Raw genomic sequence first — 19,455 nt, forward strand, 5'->3', positions numbered from 1 at the left:
CCAACATTACAACTTGTATGAGGAAGCATTTCCCCGGCAGCTGAAGAAATGACACACTAGCTATCCAGGCGTGTACTGCATGACAACATCGTGTCATGACTGCAGTTAGTTGGTCAATTGTCACAACAGGTAAAGGAGGTTACCTCTTCCATGTACTCCTTTGGTAAAGGTACCCCAGCAGTGACCTGGGAAAAAAAGGAAAAGAAGAAAAAACATGGAACCCCATAAGATTTTTATACATGACAGCAATTCTTGCTTCATTCTTATTAAATGGCATCAAGATACAACATTCTACTCCAGGCTGATCATTTTTTCTAAGAAAAAAAAAATAAAAGGAAGAATAAAAGACTGCACATGCACTCACAGTACAACAAATGACTGACTGTGGCAGTATCACAAGTGCCCCAGCATACAAGCACTTCATTAGAACAAAAAAACAAGCAGGTATGTACCTGTAACATACTACAATGAAGCAGGTTACTAGCAACAGGGACATATGGATTCCTTTTACTACTGCAAACCTCAAGACAATTACAAGTAGTTCAAACCCTACAGGGCTTTAAGTGACTGGATCAGAACAGTAACAGCCCTTCACGCCTAAAGAAAACCTTTCCTAGTACTTACTGCAGGCCCTCCTCCATGCATTTTCAGAGCTCGGACAGTAGCAACCAACACCACCACATGAGGCCGGAGACCAGAATAGCGGCACTTAATATTAAAGAATTTCTCCATGCCTATGTCTGCACCAAATCCTGCTTCTGTAACTAGAGTAGGAATTAAAAGAAAAGAAGCTTGTGAGAGGTTGCTGGGTAGAGAAATCATGCTCTGATTATATAAATCAGAAGCTTCTTCCAAGACAAAAAAACCCCAAAGACAGTCACAGTAAAAAAAAAACCAAACAAAAAAACAAACAGGCAGATCCCTCCCTGCAAACAAAAAACCAAAAAGCAAACAAAAAACACGCTCCACACACTTACCAACAAAACCCTCTTCACCCACAAGCTTCAGTGCTATTTTGTCTGCCAACACTGAAGAATTCCCATGTGCAATATTGGCAAAAGGTCCAGCATGAACAAACACCGGTGTTCCCTAGAAAAGGGGGGTTGTGGGAGAGAGAGAGAAAGAAAATCAGAGGGTACAATTTAGCAAATCTGCAGCATTTCAGGAACTAAGTACTATGGTACCTGAAGGTGAAGAAAAACGCTTTTAGAAGACAGATCTTAAAGCCTTCTGATCAAACATTTGTTATCAGTCATAAGGACTACAGGGCAAACAGGATTATAATAATCTGCACAAGTGGAGATATTAATCCGCTTAGGAAAAGGATGGCTAAATCCCAGCAACTCTTTGCCATTCTCCTGCATCCACAACATTTAGATTCCCAAAACACCTCCTGGCATTAAAGACAACAGAGCAGAGACACAGCAAAGTTTCATGCATTTCCTCCGGGTCATCCCACATACAAATGGCAGACCTAGAAAGAAGCTAGCCTTCTCCTGTAGCTGAACCTGAGGTAGGAAACCACAATAAACCTCTAACTCTAAGCCAAGTAAGCCCACGCTGATTTTGATGAATGAACTAAACCAGTTGCTTCTTGGCTCTGAAAATGCACATATAGCAAATCATCTGTGCTCACCTCTAGTGTCTGCATGAGGTTTGGTTTAACAGCATCTTTCATCAAGACAGCCAGAGCACCAGTCACACCCTAAAAGAAAAAAAGGGCAATCAGTTTCCAGGTGTACTGAGACCTTGAGACAGTTCCTATGCAGTGTCAAGGCTCTGCTTTTATCCTGGTGAGCTTTAAGGACCAGAACCAGCAGTTGCTCTAGATGTAACCAACTCTACTCAGGGCAAGGCAGAATAATGACCTTTACATTCTTGTAAGAGGATCTGTGATTTCTGCTGGGGGCAACCTCTTGGTCGTGACCATGCTTGGCCATCACTTTGTAGTGAAAGCATAAAGAACAATTGCTGGTTCAATGCTATAGCAAGGTTAGTAAACAATAGCAGCGAGAGGTAACCCTTAGGTATGTATGGTTTACTGTAGCCCATTCAGTGGCACAAAGCAACGTGCTTAGGTTTTGCGGGTAGATTTGTCTTAGACTTTTTTCCTTCCTCATTTCAGCAACTAGGCTCTACATACTGGCCTTTAAATGCCCTAACAAGCTGCTACATCCTGCCCAAGCCTCTTGTGCAGAAATAACTTTTAAAGTGAACCTCTGTGCTCATGAGAAAGACCAGGCTGACATCATGAAAGGCAAACACTGGAGCCCATGTTTCCTCTGAGGTGCAGCAGTATATCCTGCTGCAATTCAGCCTCCTGCAAAGTGAAAGCTTGTGATTTCATCCACATCTGCTTTGGGAGAGAAAATGAGGGTTTGGTCATCCTTGTGACTAATACAATTCAGTGGAAACTGAACTGACTGTTACCCAGCACTTGCAAAAGTAACTAGAATTGCTATCATGGGTGTTGAGCCAAATGTTCACAGAAGTTATGAAAACCTTGAACCATGATTTCTTTTTCTTCCCTTTTAATTTCAACTGGATTGCAGCACTCAATTATATGAAAGATTTTTTTTTAAAAGACATTCACTGCTTTGTTTCATTAGTTTCAATCTTGCCACATGAAAGCTTATTTAACATTAATGGATAAGTTTTAAACTTCAGTCATCTCCAGAATAATGAAAACTACAGAGCGAGATTTCCATGGCGACATTTCAGGCCTGTGTCACTCAGCAGCACTTCAATACATCCCATCTCTAAAAACCTGTAGTCAGTTTTTGATTCTGCATTTATTCCCAGTTTCTTTGCACTTCCTGGTAGCACACTCGCAACATTGGTTGTATCACAGCAGAAGGACTCAGACATCCTAATGTGCCAGTCTGGTCTCTGCAATCACTGTTTCTGCCAGCATAAGGAGTACCAATGGCTGCCATCAGTGCAAACATATAATATTCAAGAGAACCTGTTGGACAGGTCTGATAACCATCCTCCATTCCACAGTTGCAATGGACGAAGTTAAATATAATTAGATTTAAAAGTAAAAAAAAAAAAATTCTTGAGACAAAAGACTTCTATCACCTGGACTCTACATAAAACTCAAAGCAACTCCCTATCCAAACACCATCTGCCTCCACTGCTGATGGGCAGCAGGAGAGACTCCTGTTTTCCAGAACAGGGTTTAACCCAGGTACTTAAGGTTAAACTGGCAGCATGCTAGCAGTAGGAACTAAGATCTCAAAGCTGCCTACAGAACTTTGGCACATGCCCTCCCTCATTTCCAACAAATGTCTCTCATAAGGACATTTACAGTTAAACGGTTCCCAGCCTAGCCCTTTTCCTACAAGGCCAGAGTCAGGCCATGTTGCTAATCTACTGTTTCTTAGGCTTATCCTGGAAGGAAGCAAAACAAACAAAAAACCCCCTCAAACACAAGAAAACAAAAAAACCCACAGCAAGATAGCAAGAGCTGGGTAAGCCTTAGTCCTGTGTCCCACCTTGTTGGAAACAGAGGTGAGGATACTCACCCTGTGGATTCTTCTATCCCATTGGAAATGTTCATTCAGAAAATGCAAGACAAACCTCATTAACACATCATGCAAATTTGTAATACTCTTGTCTTTTGCAAAGCAGGCTGTGAAATACCTACTATACAGGACAGCAGTAAGCACCAGTATCATGTCTCTATTGACTAGTACAAAAGCCCTGAGCCTGTTCTCTGTCTTGAGGCCAAGTGGCAGGGCACAGTTCATATACAGGGCTCAATTCCCTTTCCCTTATCCAAACAGGGTTGCCATCTTCAAAACATTTATTGGAAGAAGTGTCTGGGACACAGGCTATTCCCCTGAAACCACGCTGAAGCACCATTGGGGAGAGTGCTAGCTGACACACTCCACAAACATGCCAAGAACTGTACTAATAATTATTGTATGACAGCTGCAAGACAGCGTTGCAGCTTGCAACTGCTGCTTAGGACTGCTTTACGTACTGGTAATAAGACAACACCAGTGCTACTACATACAGTATTTCACACAGTGGAAATAAAGGATTTGTGTCCCTCATCAAAGGCTGCCTTACGGAGACCTTGCAAAATTTGCAAAGGGTTTGGCTTTTATAGCATTCACAACCTCCCAGAATAATGTATTTCATAATCTGTAATTAAATTTGCATGAGCCTTTTCTCCTGCTCAATGTCTTCCTCACTCCAGGGAACCTGAGAAACAAGATGGCCAGCAGGATGCATTTTGAATTCTTCTGATTCATAAATATGCTTTTTATCTAGAAGCCACCATGTATTTCCCCATCAATTCCTATGCTGCTAGCTTCAACTTGACACACAGCACATCAGAGGACCGTTTGTCCCTGCCCAGATCACATGCACACACACACTCTCTAGGTAAGGTGCTAGCCACACTGAAGTAAAAAAACCTTTGTTAACTCTCGGGGCTAAGATTTTGTCTTTGATCTTCCATATGCTAAGGGATTTTCTGTACAGAAATGTCTCTATGCTTTTCAATCCATGGACTTTTGGAAGTACTAGGAAAAAGCATTTGAGAACTGAATGACTCTCTTACAAGGTCATCTGTTGTAACTGGTTCTCCTCTTTTGCTGGAAGCTACCACCATTCTGCCCAGTCGCTTTTTCATATCATCCAACCCATCAGACAGTGCTAAAACTGCCATGATTTCACTGCTGACCGTGATGTCAAACTGAGCCTGCAAGAGATGAATAAAGAATGTGAACTCATCAAGATTCCCTAGCAGCAATCCTTACCTCTGCTAAATTCTTGAAACAAAGCCAATCATCACCATCATAAAAAAAACCCCAAAACCCAAAAAAACCCAGACGTACAGATATAAAAGAAATTCAAAGCATTACTCTCAGAACATACTTCATTTAATTTGGCCATTTTAAACTGGATTTTTTTCTGCAAAAATAAGTAAAAACTACTTATTCCATTGCTATTACATGACTCTCTCCTGGCACATACATTAGTGATTCATGTAAGAAAGCTTAATGCTAACAAATTATATTTTTGAAGACTGACCTTACTAACTCATCTGACTATCACTAAACAGTACAGTAAATGAAAAAAACAAAATCAGATTCTACAGGAAATGAAGGGTAGAATTCATCAGACATAACACTGACACCTCCACTGAAGCTAAGCACCCTAGGGACATTTCCAGTCAACGGAAAGAGGCTTTTCTGAGCACAATTCATTTGAACTATTAATTTGACAGTTACTTAAGGGACGAGAGGAGTCACAGCCCAGATAGCCTATTTTACTCTATTGATTATATAATGAATCCAGACAACGAGCTCAGATACCGTGTCTAGTTTTGGCCAGATACATTCCACCCAAAGCATGTGCAGTGGTGAATATTAGCCATTGCCATGCACTGTATTTACAGAGTGTACAGTGTGTACAACTGTTATTATGCCACAGTCATCCCAGTTTGGGAACCCAACATTCAGGAGAGAACAGGAAAGGAGGGAACAGACAACAAAACTAAGCACTGCACTGGTAGCATATTTAACTGCTTGGTTGAAGGGACTTTCTGCTTTCTCTTTAACAAGGTACTGGTAAAAGATGGAAACATCTGGCATTACAGGAACTTGCTTTAGGACCACATTTTTCAAAGCACTTTTTAAAACATGCAAGAAAAGGGAACAATTACCGTTCGTGAGAAGCCTTTTTCTGTTGGAGACTGTCCAATAGTGATTTTCCTAAGGAACCTGTCATTTGTATCCAGTACTGCGAGGAATGCAGAAAGATGAAAAATCACATTGCAAGTCATAAGTCACATCTATGCCCTATTACAAACACTCAACTAGATCACCTATGAAGGGAGGATGGCAGTTTGAGATACCATCCTCTCCTAAAGAATGGCAAGTGCTACTCAACATGATTCTTCCCCAAAACTGAACTGCAACAAAGTTAAGATAACCACAGTCACATGCAGACCCTGTAGGGCATCCAGAGGAAGTCTACCTCCCTTTGTGTGCATTAACCACAAGTCCAAAGCCTCTCTAAAAAGCAGAGCTGCTAGTATTATTCCATTTGCTTTTTCACGATCATTAGTCAATGTGAAATCAGGAAATTATGACACCCAAAAAAGAAATAACATTATCATTTTATAAGCTAAGTGATAAAATGGTCAGATTCTACTATTTAGTGAGAATAGTTTCACACAGCTCCATTAACTCAAATTACCTTGGAAACACAAACTATCAAATACTGCCTTAAATTTGTTATTTCTTACTATCCACTTGAAAAATTCCAAGTATTTAATAAAATACTTCCCATGTGGCAGACTACTTTAGCCCCTTACAGGTTATTAAGCAAATTTTGGAGAATACATTTCACACTGTATTTTAATAAAAAGAAGAAAAAGCAATATTCTTGGGGTCTAAATCAGAAAAAAAAGTCCGCATTTGAAATTTCTTTTGCTAGTGAAATATTAAATCTGCCAGACCAGAGATTGATCTTACCTTCAGGTATCTTTAAAAATATTTTAAAAATCTGGCCTTTATTTGCTGTCAGTCCCCAAGAGAGCAAGTGGGCAGATTAAAATGGAGTTTAATCCCACAGCAGAACCCTCTCGCTGCTCATGGACCTTTCTCAGGTAAAAAGGCTGTTGGCTACAGTTCCCACTCAACTCTCTCAGTGACTGACAAATCCAGAAACACAAACCTGCACCAATTAGTGAAGTCTTAATCTTTGTGAATTCAGAGCAGATTCAAGCCCCTTTCCCCTTGAGGAAAAGGATCCCAGCTGCAGGCATCTATCCCACCAAACACGCAGGAGAGGCCAGCCCTGCCCTCTTTCCCATTTTCCCAGGAAACAGTTCCTGCTGCATTTGCAAACCTCTCTTTTGACACACATTTTGTTTCTTAATAATTCTTTCATTTAATAGCTCTTGTACCTCTTTGCCATGTTATGGTGCCTGGGTCAATGTCCAATCTCACAAATAAGCTTACTTCTTCCTTTGTCAAAGCCGTAGGATCAGTTTTGTTAATGCCCAATTTCTATGGGAGGAAAGGACAATAAAAGAAAAAAGGTACAACGAGCAGATTCACAGAAATGAACCTTTCACTAGAGAGCAATGAGCCTTCAGCAGCAGCATCTGCACATTCAAAAATAAGCAGGGGATGCCTTTTTGGTGCCCCTTCTGCTAGACCCCACAACAATGTAAGATGATCCATATCAGTGCATATCTGGAAGCAGAGCTTGCTGCTGGCCAGCTAGTAGAGGGCAAGGCAGACAATAGGGCTCATTAGGGCAGGTTGTCACCAAGCTTTGTGCAAGGCATCTACAGAAAGAGTAAGAGAGAGCACTCTGCAGTTCCTTACACACCTTGTTCTAATCATTAGCCTCACATGCTTACATCCATTTCTCATTAGTTTGCCTAGGATCACTGCACACAGGCATGCGTATTTAAAGACACTGCTTTCAGCATGCTGGTTAAGCAGCACAAAGGAGGAATTAAACATTTCAGTCACAAGGCTGTCAGCATCCCAGAAAGCTGATCTTGAACATACTGAGAGGATGGGCAGTTTGCCAAGTTGCTTAATTGAGAGAAGAATTATCTCAAGAAGCCTGATACAACCGCAAGCTTAGGAACGAGCAAAACGATTGAGTTGATTTACGAACGAGCAAGCTTTTTTTAATTAACTAGACAGCTAAGTTTTATTTTTCTCCTGAAGAACAGCAAGGAAGAAGAAAGTCTGTTCTCTTCCTCTTCAAGCACATCATTTAGAAAAAGAAATAAACAACAACAAAAAAAGATATCATCTTTCTGGAGTATTAGCATCCCATTCACATCTCGACATTTAATAACCAGAAGAGTGGTTGGGGTAGAGTTCCCTCAGCAGTCCATCAGGAACACCAAGCAGTATGACATACCTTCTTTGCTCAGCAGTGGAAGCAAACCACACAGTCTCTAATGGTTGAGAAATTATAGCCAATTAATAAATCAGAGTTTTAGCTTCCTAAGTAGTCTGACTACTGCTCCTGACTTCCAAATGGGCAACTGATCCAGCGTGAATACGGTACAAACAGGTCTGTACTTTGAATGAACTTAGCAGGCCCCAGACTGTCCTTCTAGCCATAAGGTTCAAGCCCAGTGCAAAACTATTCCTCTGTTAATCCTCATTTTTGCAGAACTCAGAGACACATGCTGGCCCACATTAATTTCTGAGGATCAGAAGAGCTGTGGTCTGCTCAGGGATTGCCACTCAATGACAGGGCTACTCATCTAACTGGGAATTCTTTTTTGGGGACAGGAGGAGTGGGCAACGTAGGGGGCAGGTATTTTTTTCTATTTTTCCCTGCCTTCTTAATCTGGATAGGACAAAAAATTCTCTGTGTTCTCTTTTTGCTGAACTTTATAAATTGCCTTTCTTTGTGCTGCATTATCTGTATAGCTGTCACAAACGAACTATTCACCTCTAGCTGTAACTGGGTGTAAGGTACAGGGGCTGATTCTGGTCCTTTCTTAAAGTGCCTTGCAGACACTGAATTGACACTATTAATAAAGGGCACTAACCCCTTTGCCTCTTCCCACTGCATTACTCATACAGCATATGATAAAGAGTTACATCAATGATTCTTCCCCTTGGGGCTGCATCTCACTGTTTTCTGTGCTGTAGGAAGGGCTACCATACTTCTGCACACCTTATGTAAAAATTAAATGCCAGCAGAACAACCTAGAGGACAACATGAGGGTTTCTGTCACTTAGCTCTGCCTACGTAAAGGATGAGTAAATGCAACAGAACCAGAAACCAATGCGAAACCAGTGAACTTACCTGTAATCTTCGGATCTGAATGCCTGAGAACTTCCTAACACCATTGACAGAAGGCACCAAACGGTCGTAGAGCGCCTTGCAGAATGAAACAGGTAGTTAATTAGCACTGCTGGCACACCTAAAACATCTTGGCCAAATACATCATAAGGAAGGATCATACCTGGTCAGTCTGAGTTAGCTCATGGAATATACGTGTGTCGATAGCAGCAGCGACCAGGTTGTTGGCTGCAGTGATAGCATGGATGTCACCAGTGAGGTGAAGGTTAAACTAGAGGAGATAAAACATATCAGTTACCTCATCCTGCTGCAATTTTCATTTATTTCAATTCATCGTAGACAGATGGAAAGAAAAGTATTAATAGCAATGTTAAAGTGGGTGAGGGTGGAGGGGGAGAGATTGCTCAGTGCAGTATGTGGAAGAGAGGAAAGAATTTCTCTAAAACAGAAAAATGCCTCCCCCACATTTATGTCATTTTACAAACTTCCAGAACGAAGCTTCCAAATAAAAAGGTTTTTTTTTCCCACGAGAACAGTGCTCACAGGCTCCTTGACACCTGAGAAGACCATGGTATGGCACATCTGCATTGCTCCTCCTTCATCTTCCTTCTGACCCACTCTCATTATTTGCACAATAGGTTTCACACATCCATTAGCTGAAGCTGTTGCTGCTCCCACAAAGGTATCTGAGCTAAATTGAAACTAGCAACCTTGTGCAGTGCTAGCAGTAGAGCTGTGGTTGCACAGAGCTCTGCATAAGCTAACCACTCAAACATACGTTATCGTAGGCAGAACTTGTAGACCACGTACTACACAGTGACACTGCTAGTATTTTTCTTGGTTCTATCTCATTAAAAGATAGTTTGAGTGGGTTTGTCTGCATGAGTTATCTGGCTGCACTGTAGCTATACTGACAAATGGCTTGGGATACATAGCTTACGTGAAAAACTTGCATTATGGCAGGGGAGTAAGAGGTGTGGTTTAAACAATCCTTTTCCTCTGCAGCAGAGCCACAAAGGAGGAAGATGAAAAGGGGACATTAGAAAAGGTGATATGACAGAAGACCTTACAATACCATTTCACTGAAGCCTTGCTACTGTGGTCTTAAAGATAGCTAAAGGCAGAATGCAGCTAGTCACACACTGATTATAAATCCTGATTAGTAAATGCTAATTGTTGGCTTATTCTACATACATGTGACAAGAAGCAATTATTACTACCTTGGTTCTGCAGTATGAGCTCAAAAGCTTTTCACTTGCTATCTTTTCCTAGGATGAAAGCTACATGCAGAAATATCAAATGATGTATCAAGGTCATTACTGTAACTAGTGACTCCACATACTTCAATTTCACAAGACACGCATCAATTAAAGCACCCCCACAAAACTATGCATATTTATACCACATGGGTCATACTTAAAGAATGTCCTTTCAGCCAGTTTGGTTCCAAGAGTGCTGCTGTTTCCCACTGCTGCACACAGTCAAGTATTTGGCTGCTCTTATTAATGCTCCCAAAGAGGAGGAGATTATTTTTCCTGTCACATCTATCATTCACACGTGTTCTTGGCACCTGACTAAATCAAAATTCTGCCTCCCTAACTTTTTTATCTTTTATGGACTTGCTGCATCAATTGGAGCAAACAGCCCTTTTGATCATTTCTGCTTTTCTTCCTAAAATTGCCCTGTGTCAATCTATAGTGCACAAGACAAAGGTAGAATTCTACAGGCAATTACTTTGAGAGTTGAGAGAAGCACGAGAGCACGTGCTACACGTTCATTTCAATTCCCTGCCCCCAGACACGGGATTTTACTTGTTGCCAAGTCACGTCAGAAATATGTTGCAGTGCCAGTCCCCCACAGGCTGAGGTCTTGGCATTACTGATTCCCAACTTCCCTTTTCCCGCTTCACGGTAGTGATCTAAAACACAAGTATACCAAAATAGCTCACAGAAAGAGCTGGTGACCACTGCTGCTGACAGAACTACTTAATATGCTTCCAAAACATATTAAGTCATTATCAACTTCATTTCAGTGCTGGGAAAAAGAGGCACAGGATGTACTTTGCTCAAAGGTATACAGCAATTCAAGGCAGAGAAGGGGAGGGAACAGAGGAACTGGGAATTCCCAGTTCTATGAAGTTCCCTGACCATGCAGGTACCCTTCTGAAACAACCAAAGACTTAAACAAAAAAACCCCAACCAACCAAACAAACAAAAAAAAGCCTTGCTGAAATCAAGCATCCAGTTCTTAGGAATGCTACACTGGGCTATAAACAAAAAAGATTTTCTAAGTTATCTGACTGCAGTATCTCTTCCAAGGTCTGTGAACTATATGTGCAATGAGGCTTTGTATAAAGAATTACCTCTTCCATGGGGATAACTTGACAATAGCCACCACCTGCAGCTCCACCTACAGAGAGACAATAGTCAAATCATGCAAATAAAGGTCTCTCTAGCCCAGAGTAGTATTACATGTGTTTGCTTAATGGCTTTAAGGCGGCAGCTACTGTTGAGCAGCTTAGTTTAAATCCCAGCACAGCACTTGAAGACAACACTGAAAAACTTACCCAAGGTTTTTCTTTCTTAAAAGAAATGCAATTGTAACTGGGAATTATGTAAAACTACAATGCAGCAGAATGAAACCTCTGAATGCCATCTTTCCCCATTTAGTCCAACTGCAAGCAACAGAACAGCTCATACCTTTTATACCAAAGGTTGGCCCCTGAGAAGGCTGCCGAACACAGGCAAAGACATTCTGGTGAAGGTGGGCTCCTAAGGCTTGAACAAGACCAACAGTGGTGGTGCTTTTCCCCTCTCCCAGGGGAGTAGGAGTTATCCTTCAGTGAAAAAGCAGAACAGACACAAATTAAACCCTTCTAGTGGGTGAGATTCAAAATACAGGGATAAAACAGTCACCCAGTGATTGCAGTTAGTACCAATTCAAATTCTGGATTGGGTCAGACTTCAGCTAATCTTCATCAGTTCGAAACTGGAATGAGATTGGCAAATCAGCACATAACTGCCAAAAAACTTCATCTGAAACAACTTGCTAGTTACTGTTGAAGGCAAGCTACTAGACTAGGAGAACTTTGACTACAATCCAGTCTGCCCTTCATAACCCTGACCTGCAGACCACAGCAATTCATCTCCTAGAGAGAAATGTTAAACTACATTCCCACTATTTGCCACAAGAGATAAATCTATTTCCCAAACCACTAGATCTTCAGTGTAATTTACTAAAACCCAGAGCACCCCATACAGTCACCTTACCAAAAGACAAGACAACGACAAGCCATACTAATAAAACTTCTATTCACCTTGACATCATGTAAGTGATGCCTCAGTTAAAGAAATACCTACCCAGTAACAACAATGTATTTGCCATCTGGCTGGTTCTTCAGCCGTTTCAGAGCTGACAGATGAACCTTGGCTTTAGTTTGGCCGTAGAGCTCCACCTCATCAGGGAGCAGGCCAACTTCTTTTGCAACTTGATCAATGGGCTTGAGTAAGCAAGACTGCGATATTTCAATATCACTTAAAGAAAGAGAGCAAGGTCAATTTATAAGCCAAAGACTTCTCACAAATTCCCCACTTCTGGACGGCATAAACTACAAACATCTAATCTATATTTTAAAAGGGAAGCTTTAACCCCTCCTAGTTAACTGAATCAATCCCACCAATATTGGCTACATCAGAATAGACACACCCTCAGAGCTGCCTTTTTTTTTTTTAAAAACAAAACAAAACAAAACAAACAACAAAAAACCCCACACCAACCCTTCCCCTGCTCCTTCTACCCCAAGAATGCCTTTTTGTAGGCAATGTGTTACGCACCCTTATGATATTTTGTATATTTTCAACTGCTCCTTGGGGACTTGACACCAACAACTCCTACTTCAATATGCTAGGTTTTTGCCATGTCAGACTGAAAATTTTCCAAAATACAAGTGTCTCACTATTTGCTGAATCAGCAACTATCTAGCTGGCCTAAAGAACCTGTGGAAGTCCATGTTTATGCCTTAATATTATCAGGATGACTGAAGCCTACACTTCAACATATGTGACAGCACCACTGTAGGTTAGCTCTGCTCCCTTAGGAAGGCCTCACAGTGCTTTCTCTCTACTTCTCTCCAAACTTCAATGCCAGCTACAGTCTACGTACATGGATGCCCCGTATTATGCAAAGATTAGGAACAGAGGTGAATACTATACTGCATGAATGCTGCCAGCAGCTTCATTTGAAATCATTACCTTGGAACAGGCGTCTTTAGGATAAGCTGGTTATATTGGATGTTCCATTTTCCAGGCTGGAACTTCTCCAGAAAACGCTGTGCGCTCTCTACTGTGCTCTAAAATGAGAATGAGAAAGCATTATAGCAACCACCACTGTATGAACCATGCTGGTTAACGAAGAGACTCAGAAAGGTTTTCCCTTCCCATCTGTCTCAGTTGGGGATTAACACAAACTGCTTTGACTAAAGCATTCGCTAACGATCCAAAATGAGACTCTGCTTGTAGTTCTCTTAAAAGAAAAAAACCCCCACCCTATCCATCTATCCATCTACCAATCACCCTACAGATAGTTTTAGAATTACAGCCAAAGCACTGTAAGACAAGCCTGTTTCTCACCGTTTTGAGAGAACACACTCAAAAACCAAACAAACCAACCCCCCAAAAACCCAACCAAAAAACCCTCTGTCCTAACAGTTCCTTAAGGTCCATCATCTTCCTCAGTTAACTGAATCCAAACTGTTTAGACTAGAAGTTGGAAGTCCTAACTAGATCTCTGTAACAGCAAGAAGGAAGCACCAGTTGCTTTGGTAGTGTGCTGACGGTCAGCAGCAACATACCCCAAAGGCAAACATAGAGGAGATGACCAGCAGCCTCAGTCTGCCCACGTACCTGCATTAACATGGCCACAGTCATAGGCCCAACGCCACCAGGAACTGGGGTGATATAGGAAGCTCTTTCCTTTGCTGTACTGTATGCCACATCTCCTACAACTCTTTTTCCACTGGCCTTTGTGCTGTCTGGGGATTTACGGAAAAAGTAAGTTACACATCACATTTCACCAAAACAACAGAGGCGGCAGCAGCGATTGAAGCTGAAGTCTTTTCCCTCATTGGAGTAAACAAAACAGAAGCTGAGTACCCAGGAAACTGTAAAGAAAGATAAAAAGTTAAAACAACATCACAAGATGAAGCTGTTGCCATCATACTTCACTCAGAGAGTGCCAACAGCTTATGCAACATATCTTCCCATTAAGTGCCATTTGTCCTCAGCCAGAGAGATCTCCCTTTTCTTGAGGATGCAAGTATTTGCTCAGTGGGTGGCACATGGCCTACAGGACAGTGTAAAGATGACTCCAAAACAAAGGCAGGGGGACCAAAGCACAGACTAAGTCTTACATCTTTGCAATAATAGAACACAAATGGGACATACAATAGAGAAGTCACCTGAACCATCTTCTCACCACTCCTGCTGTAGTGCTCTGAAGGATTAGTACAGCTTCCAATTTGAAGGAGATACAGACCAATGGTCTATAAGTAGTGAGAGAAGAAACATGGCTGACTTGTTCCAAAAACCCAGGTTTACATTTGCTCTGTTCCATTTTGGAGGACATCTAGGCCTTACTATTGAATAAAACCACCTGCCTTTACAGAAACTGAGGACAGATAATGCTGAGCTTTTCAATTACTCATTGCCATTCTAACGATGGGCCAGTAAATACTGCAGTTCACAGAGATCAGAGTCTTGACAAAACAAACCTCACAGGTGGCTTAAGAGAGCTCCAGTAGAAGAATCCCCTTTCTCTCTGGCAAAAAAAAAATGCTGTATCCTGCTGCACTACATGACCTGACAATTCAGAAGCAGTTACAGCACTTTTTACCAGTGGTGACCTTTAAGTTCAGCCATAAGGAGAGAAAAAGACAAAAGGTATTAGTAAACTAGCACAGTCATCTAAGGACCTTGCTGATTACAGACACAGCATATCAAAAAAAGAAAATCTAAGTTTCTACTGGAGTGGCAGATTCTCATTTCAGATATGAGGACTCTAGGGGAACTTTTAAGCAGTATGAAAAACGTGAAGATAGCAAAAGCAGCTCCTGCCAACACTAATTTTTAGCTGCATTGTTACTGACAATTAGCAGCTTGGATGTTTTGCTGTGTTTGTGTTTTAAGCAACACTTTTGCTCCCTAAAGTTCAAAGCCTGAACAACATCACAGTTGTTAAACAGTGTTTCTACAGCCACTGTCAGCTTTGCTGCCTGAACTGTAGACCAATCTGACCTTCCAGCCTAGAGACCAGTTTAATTAAGGTTGCAAAAGGCAAGTAACAAAATAGTATTTTCTTCCAAGGATGCCAAGCAGGCTTACCAGCCACCCTGGCCAGGAAGACTCCAGGCCCAAGAATGAAGAAAACAAGTGATGAATTAGGCACTCCAAACACAAACAGCCTAATCTGTTACACAGACACAGTGATGAGCACAAGCCAAACAAACCCTCAGTCCCTGCATCTGCACCTCACGCCGAGCACTGCTGAGCACAACTTAGGAGCTATTCAATTACCTTTAAAATATTCTTTTGAAGGAAAGCTCACATACAACACTTTCTACCTCTCCCCATAATTTCACCTTCTCAATATTCATCAACCCACTCTTAAAAAAAAAAAAACAAACCACAGACTAGTTACAGAGAGTATCAGTGACACTATAACCATTCCCAGTGCCTGTGTTTTCTTTGGTCCAGCAGGTACTCTAGCCAGCTGGAACACGTGAGAGAGAGCATCCAAGGCCTTTGAGATCAAAGAAGTGAAGGACATGCCTACACATATGGAATGAACAGGTATGATGATCTCCATCTATCTCCAGAGACGGCTGCATGAGGGATGGCCTCAGTGCAGATTCTGGACCGGAGCTAATTCGCAGTCCTACTTTCACCAGACGAGGCCTGGGAATATCCACGTGACTTCCAAGCAAATTTGCGCCAATGTACATGCAACTGTAACATATTTCTGGTGGATATATGACTACAAACACACAAGACCATACATGACTCTCATCTGTAAAACATGAGACCACCTGCCTGCAGTCTGCTTCTTTTTCTGGACACCACTGGGAAAGGTGTTTCATGAGGGATCCAACACAATCTGATCTTATAGGTCTGTGATGCCAACTTGATTCCCAGTACATAAAGATATAAACAGAACATCAAGTCAAGGCTTTCTATATCTTTCTAGCTCCTCTGGTGTCTGAAGAGCATAGCACCAAGATCCACAGAGGCTGATCCTCCTTTGCTGCTCTCATATCCCACTGTTCAAGGTTCCCTATTGGCTAGGGCTGCAAAATCCCATAGCAGAGGAGGACTTTGAACAGGGTTGCTTCCTCCATCAGGACTCAGAGAGGGACACTCCAGAGACTATGCCATCTCTGGGAGAATCCTCTGCCTGCACTGCTCTCCTTTCCTGTAGCAGAGCCAATTTCTACAGGCCTGGAATAAGGCCTTCAGAATATCTGCTGAACTAGCCCTCCAGCTGCAGCAGTGGGGAGAGAAAGACAAATACAATCCAGTTTGGAAAGGGAATAAGACACACTTGTCTGCTCTCATAGAGGTCTCAGGAGATCCTCTCTTCCTCTCTACCTGGAGACCTGGAAAAAATTCTGTTCAGCTGTAGTACACATGAGGACAAAGCCAGATGTGCGTAAACTGCCTATTCTAGCCTCCAAACTGGCAGCCTTGGGAGTATACAGGCTGCCCTCCATTCAAAAGCACAACAGCTGCATTTGCATGGCACTATATGGCTATAACTTTTTTTAACTCCAACTTGGCAAGCCTGCATGAAGTTAATGTCCTGATATGTCAAATCATATTGGGATTTGCCCGTACACAGCACCCAAACTTGCAAAGTATAGGCATATCCAGAGATTGCCATGTCCCCCAGCTGCAACTCACATCTACACCTAGGAGGCACCTAGCTGGGTACACTTACAGCTATGGTAGGATGTATCGCAACTGTGCTATTTCTCTCTCTGCCACATTCGAAGCACCATCACAGCTAGCAGCAATATTCTATCTGTACAGTGATGTAGCTGGAGAGGCTGGGAAACCAGCTGCCATTCTTTCTGTAGCATTGCAATTCCCACAATTCTGGCACTGATTTCCCAAAAGATTCATCTGAAAACTTTTTTGCAACCTATCAGAAGGGAAGAAAGAGGCAGGAAAACTCAGCAGCTTCAGAAAAACACAGAAAAAAAGTCTGTGGCATCCATCATTTTGAAATCTGACAACTGCCATGGTACTCTATCAAGCACTGATTAGCAAGTCTCACAACGCCATTAAGCGTATTGCCATGCAACACTGACTAGGCTGGGTGTACAAGAAGCTCAGATCTCAGGGCACTGCCCAAGGCAGACTAATTGCAAAGAAACAGGGATGTATCCTCAGAGATGCAGTTCACATCAACCCTGAAAAAAAGGTCATAACCATCATATGTCAGAAACACAATGGTAGTTTTATTTGTAACATGTTTGTGGGGGAGACTCCAAACCATTCTGCTTCATGCAAATCAGCAGTGACCTTGTGGGTTTTGGCAAATTGCCCAAGTTTGGGTAGCTTGGCACAAGTACATCAAGCAACAAACAGCAACAGCAGATGACTTTTTAATTTTAATTAGAGAACTAATGTTTTTAAATGCAACTCAATGTCATCTTTGAGGAACAAGACTGCTGAACAGAAATTTCTTTACATTCCATTAAATAATGGCAACGAAATGACTGATTAATTATGAAAACTACCTTTTAAAAGCCTTGTGGGTGTAGCACAGAGATAGTTGGATGGTGACTAATTTTCCATATCATTCAATATCTGTAATTTGGATTTTAAATTAGATGAAAACAGAAATTGCCAGACTGTCTGTTCCTCCTTTACAAGGAAGGTGTAGCTAAGTGAAACCCTACCCTAAAATCCTTTTGTTAAAGCACTTCATTTTATGCCAGAGCCACTGTCACCAATACTCTTGCAGAAGCTGCTTTGTTTCAAGACAACAGCCATTCAAGCCTAAGAAGTTAATGTTGCAGTTCAACAAATCCACAACTACTTTAAGGGACTGCTTGCCATTTATGTATTTCAAACAGAACGGCTTAATCAGATCTAACTGCAAAGCAATGACAGCAAAGCTGTGCACTTATAAGTTAGAACAGCAGCAAGACTTCGCTATGTAGTTAGGGCAAATTACATGGATATTCTGTTGTAATATTTCCTAGGCCTCTTCTTTACTCTACTAATCATCAGCCTCATTGAAGGCAGAAACAAAACTGCCACTGATCTGCTTTGGGACAGTACTTCAGACCAACCGTTTTTTTATTCTGGCATCTTCAGAGGTTGTCATCATTACCCAAGACAGACTTTAAAGAGAAAGAAGTCCGCATCCACTAAAAGCACCAAGGAAACAGTATCCATGTACTTACTTAGCAACTGCATTTATATACAAATAAACACATCCCCACTCTTTATACATTACCCACACACCTGGCACATGGTTAATTCCACAGTCTATTACGATTGCACCAGGTTTGATCCATTCACCTTTTACCATTTCAGCTCTACCAGCTGCAACCACCAGGATATCAGCTTTACCAACCTACAAAAACAAAACCAAATAAACAGCTCTGTATCACACCGGCAGTGGAAGAACGCAGGAGCTGCTTCAGCAGCAACTTAGATCAGCTTCAACTGCAGTGAAACTGTGTGCTCACCCATTGCCATTGGAAGGATGGAAGGGCATCAGCAATTAAAGGTAGCTAGCAGTTCCTTGGCAGGGATAAATTCCTGCAGCCAGAAATTATAGCCTATTTTCACACTCCTACCCTGAACTATTGCTAGTCAACACTTCACAACCTCCTTTGAACTTCTCCATGATTCCCAAGTAGATCATACAGACTACTTTTAGATAAAATTAAAGCCTTTGCATATTCTTATCTTCCTCCCTTCAAATATCCCTGCATATTCAGCTGCTCTTTTCAATGCTAGAAATATACCCAGCACTCATCAGACAGCAGCCAAGAACAACCCCTGCACAGAACTCTAAGCGGCACTTCACTTGCGGCAGCACTGTCTTGCGGTTTTTATGTCCAGGACTGTGTAACATGCAACTCCAGGGAAAGCTGACTGTAATTCAGCACTAATATTCATTCACACAGCACTCAGTAAATTTGACAGATCTGGTCACAAAGCTGGTGCTAGAGACTCTGACTAAAGCTTCTCATCAGTTCTTGCACTGCTTCATTCATGTCTGCTCAGGAAGCTGCTATCCCTTGGAATTTTTTCTTTTAATCTTCAAGGGAGATAAACTATTTTTATGATTTCATTAAGAATTAGCACTTCAATTGTTAATCAACCTAATGACAGTCTTATTGAACAGTAACTCAATGCCATGAAGCATTGCTGTGTTTCTGATCTTCTCTGTGAGTTATATTCAAATACACCTACCCCCTTTTCAGCTTTAATACTTGCGTACAGAGCCTGGCAGTGTTGATTGCTCTACAAAATCAAAGTAGGTGGCAGCACAGCAACACGCTATTTCTGTCACTCTCACTGCTAAAGAGAAAATGGTACCAACTCCCAGTCACAGAAAATAGACTGGAAAAAA

The 19,455-nt window shown here is 41.7% G+C and overlaps 1 protein-coding gene across 1 annotated transcript in view; it reads right to left on the bottom strand.

Annotated features, from left to right (window-relative positions):
• The window catches only part of MTHFD1 (methylenetetrahydrofolate dehydrogenase, cyclohydrolase and formyltetrahydrofolate synthetase 1), a 42,382-nt gene that overhangs the window by 10,353 nt on the left and 12,574 nt on the right, over positions 1 to 19,455 (bottom strand). Inside the window, exons 8-22 of the mRNA XM_052783407.1 lie at positions 18,336 to 18,447; positions 13,710 to 13,837; positions 13,059 to 13,156; positions 12,168 to 12,341; positions 11,508 to 11,644; positions 11,171 to 11,217; positions 8,972 to 9,079; positions 8,812 to 8,886; positions 6,929 to 7,031; positions 5,681 to 5,757; positions 4,574 to 4,714; positions 1,637 to 1,705; positions 978 to 1,089; positions 625 to 764; positions 144 to 185 (exon numbers count right to left, since the gene is read on the bottom strand). Of these exons, the coding sequence (XP_052639367.1) occupies positions 144 to 185; positions 625 to 764; positions 978 to 1,089; positions 1,637 to 1,705; positions 4,574 to 4,714; positions 5,681 to 5,757; positions 6,929 to 7,031; positions 8,812 to 8,886; positions 8,972 to 9,079; positions 11,171 to 11,217; positions 11,508 to 11,644; positions 12,168 to 12,341; positions 13,059 to 13,156; positions 13,710 to 13,837; positions 18,336 to 18,447 (1,563 nt within the window). The remainder of the gene's footprint in view (positions 1 to 143; positions 186 to 624; positions 765 to 977; positions 1,090 to 1,636; positions 1,706 to 4,573; positions 4,715 to 5,680; positions 5,758 to 6,928; positions 7,032 to 8,811; positions 8,887 to 8,971; positions 9,080 to 11,170; positions 11,218 to 11,507; positions 11,645 to 12,167; positions 12,342 to 13,058; positions 13,157 to 13,709; positions 13,838 to 18,335; positions 18,448 to 19,455) is intronic.

The sequence above is a fragment of the Harpia harpyja genome, chromosome 3 (genome assembly GCF_026419915.1).
Source record: "Harpia harpyja isolate bHarHar1 chromosome 3, bHarHar1 primary haplotype, whole genome shotgun sequence".
Classification (NCBI taxonomy): Eukaryota; Metazoa; Chordata; class Aves; order Accipitriformes; family Accipitridae; genus Harpia; species Harpia harpyja.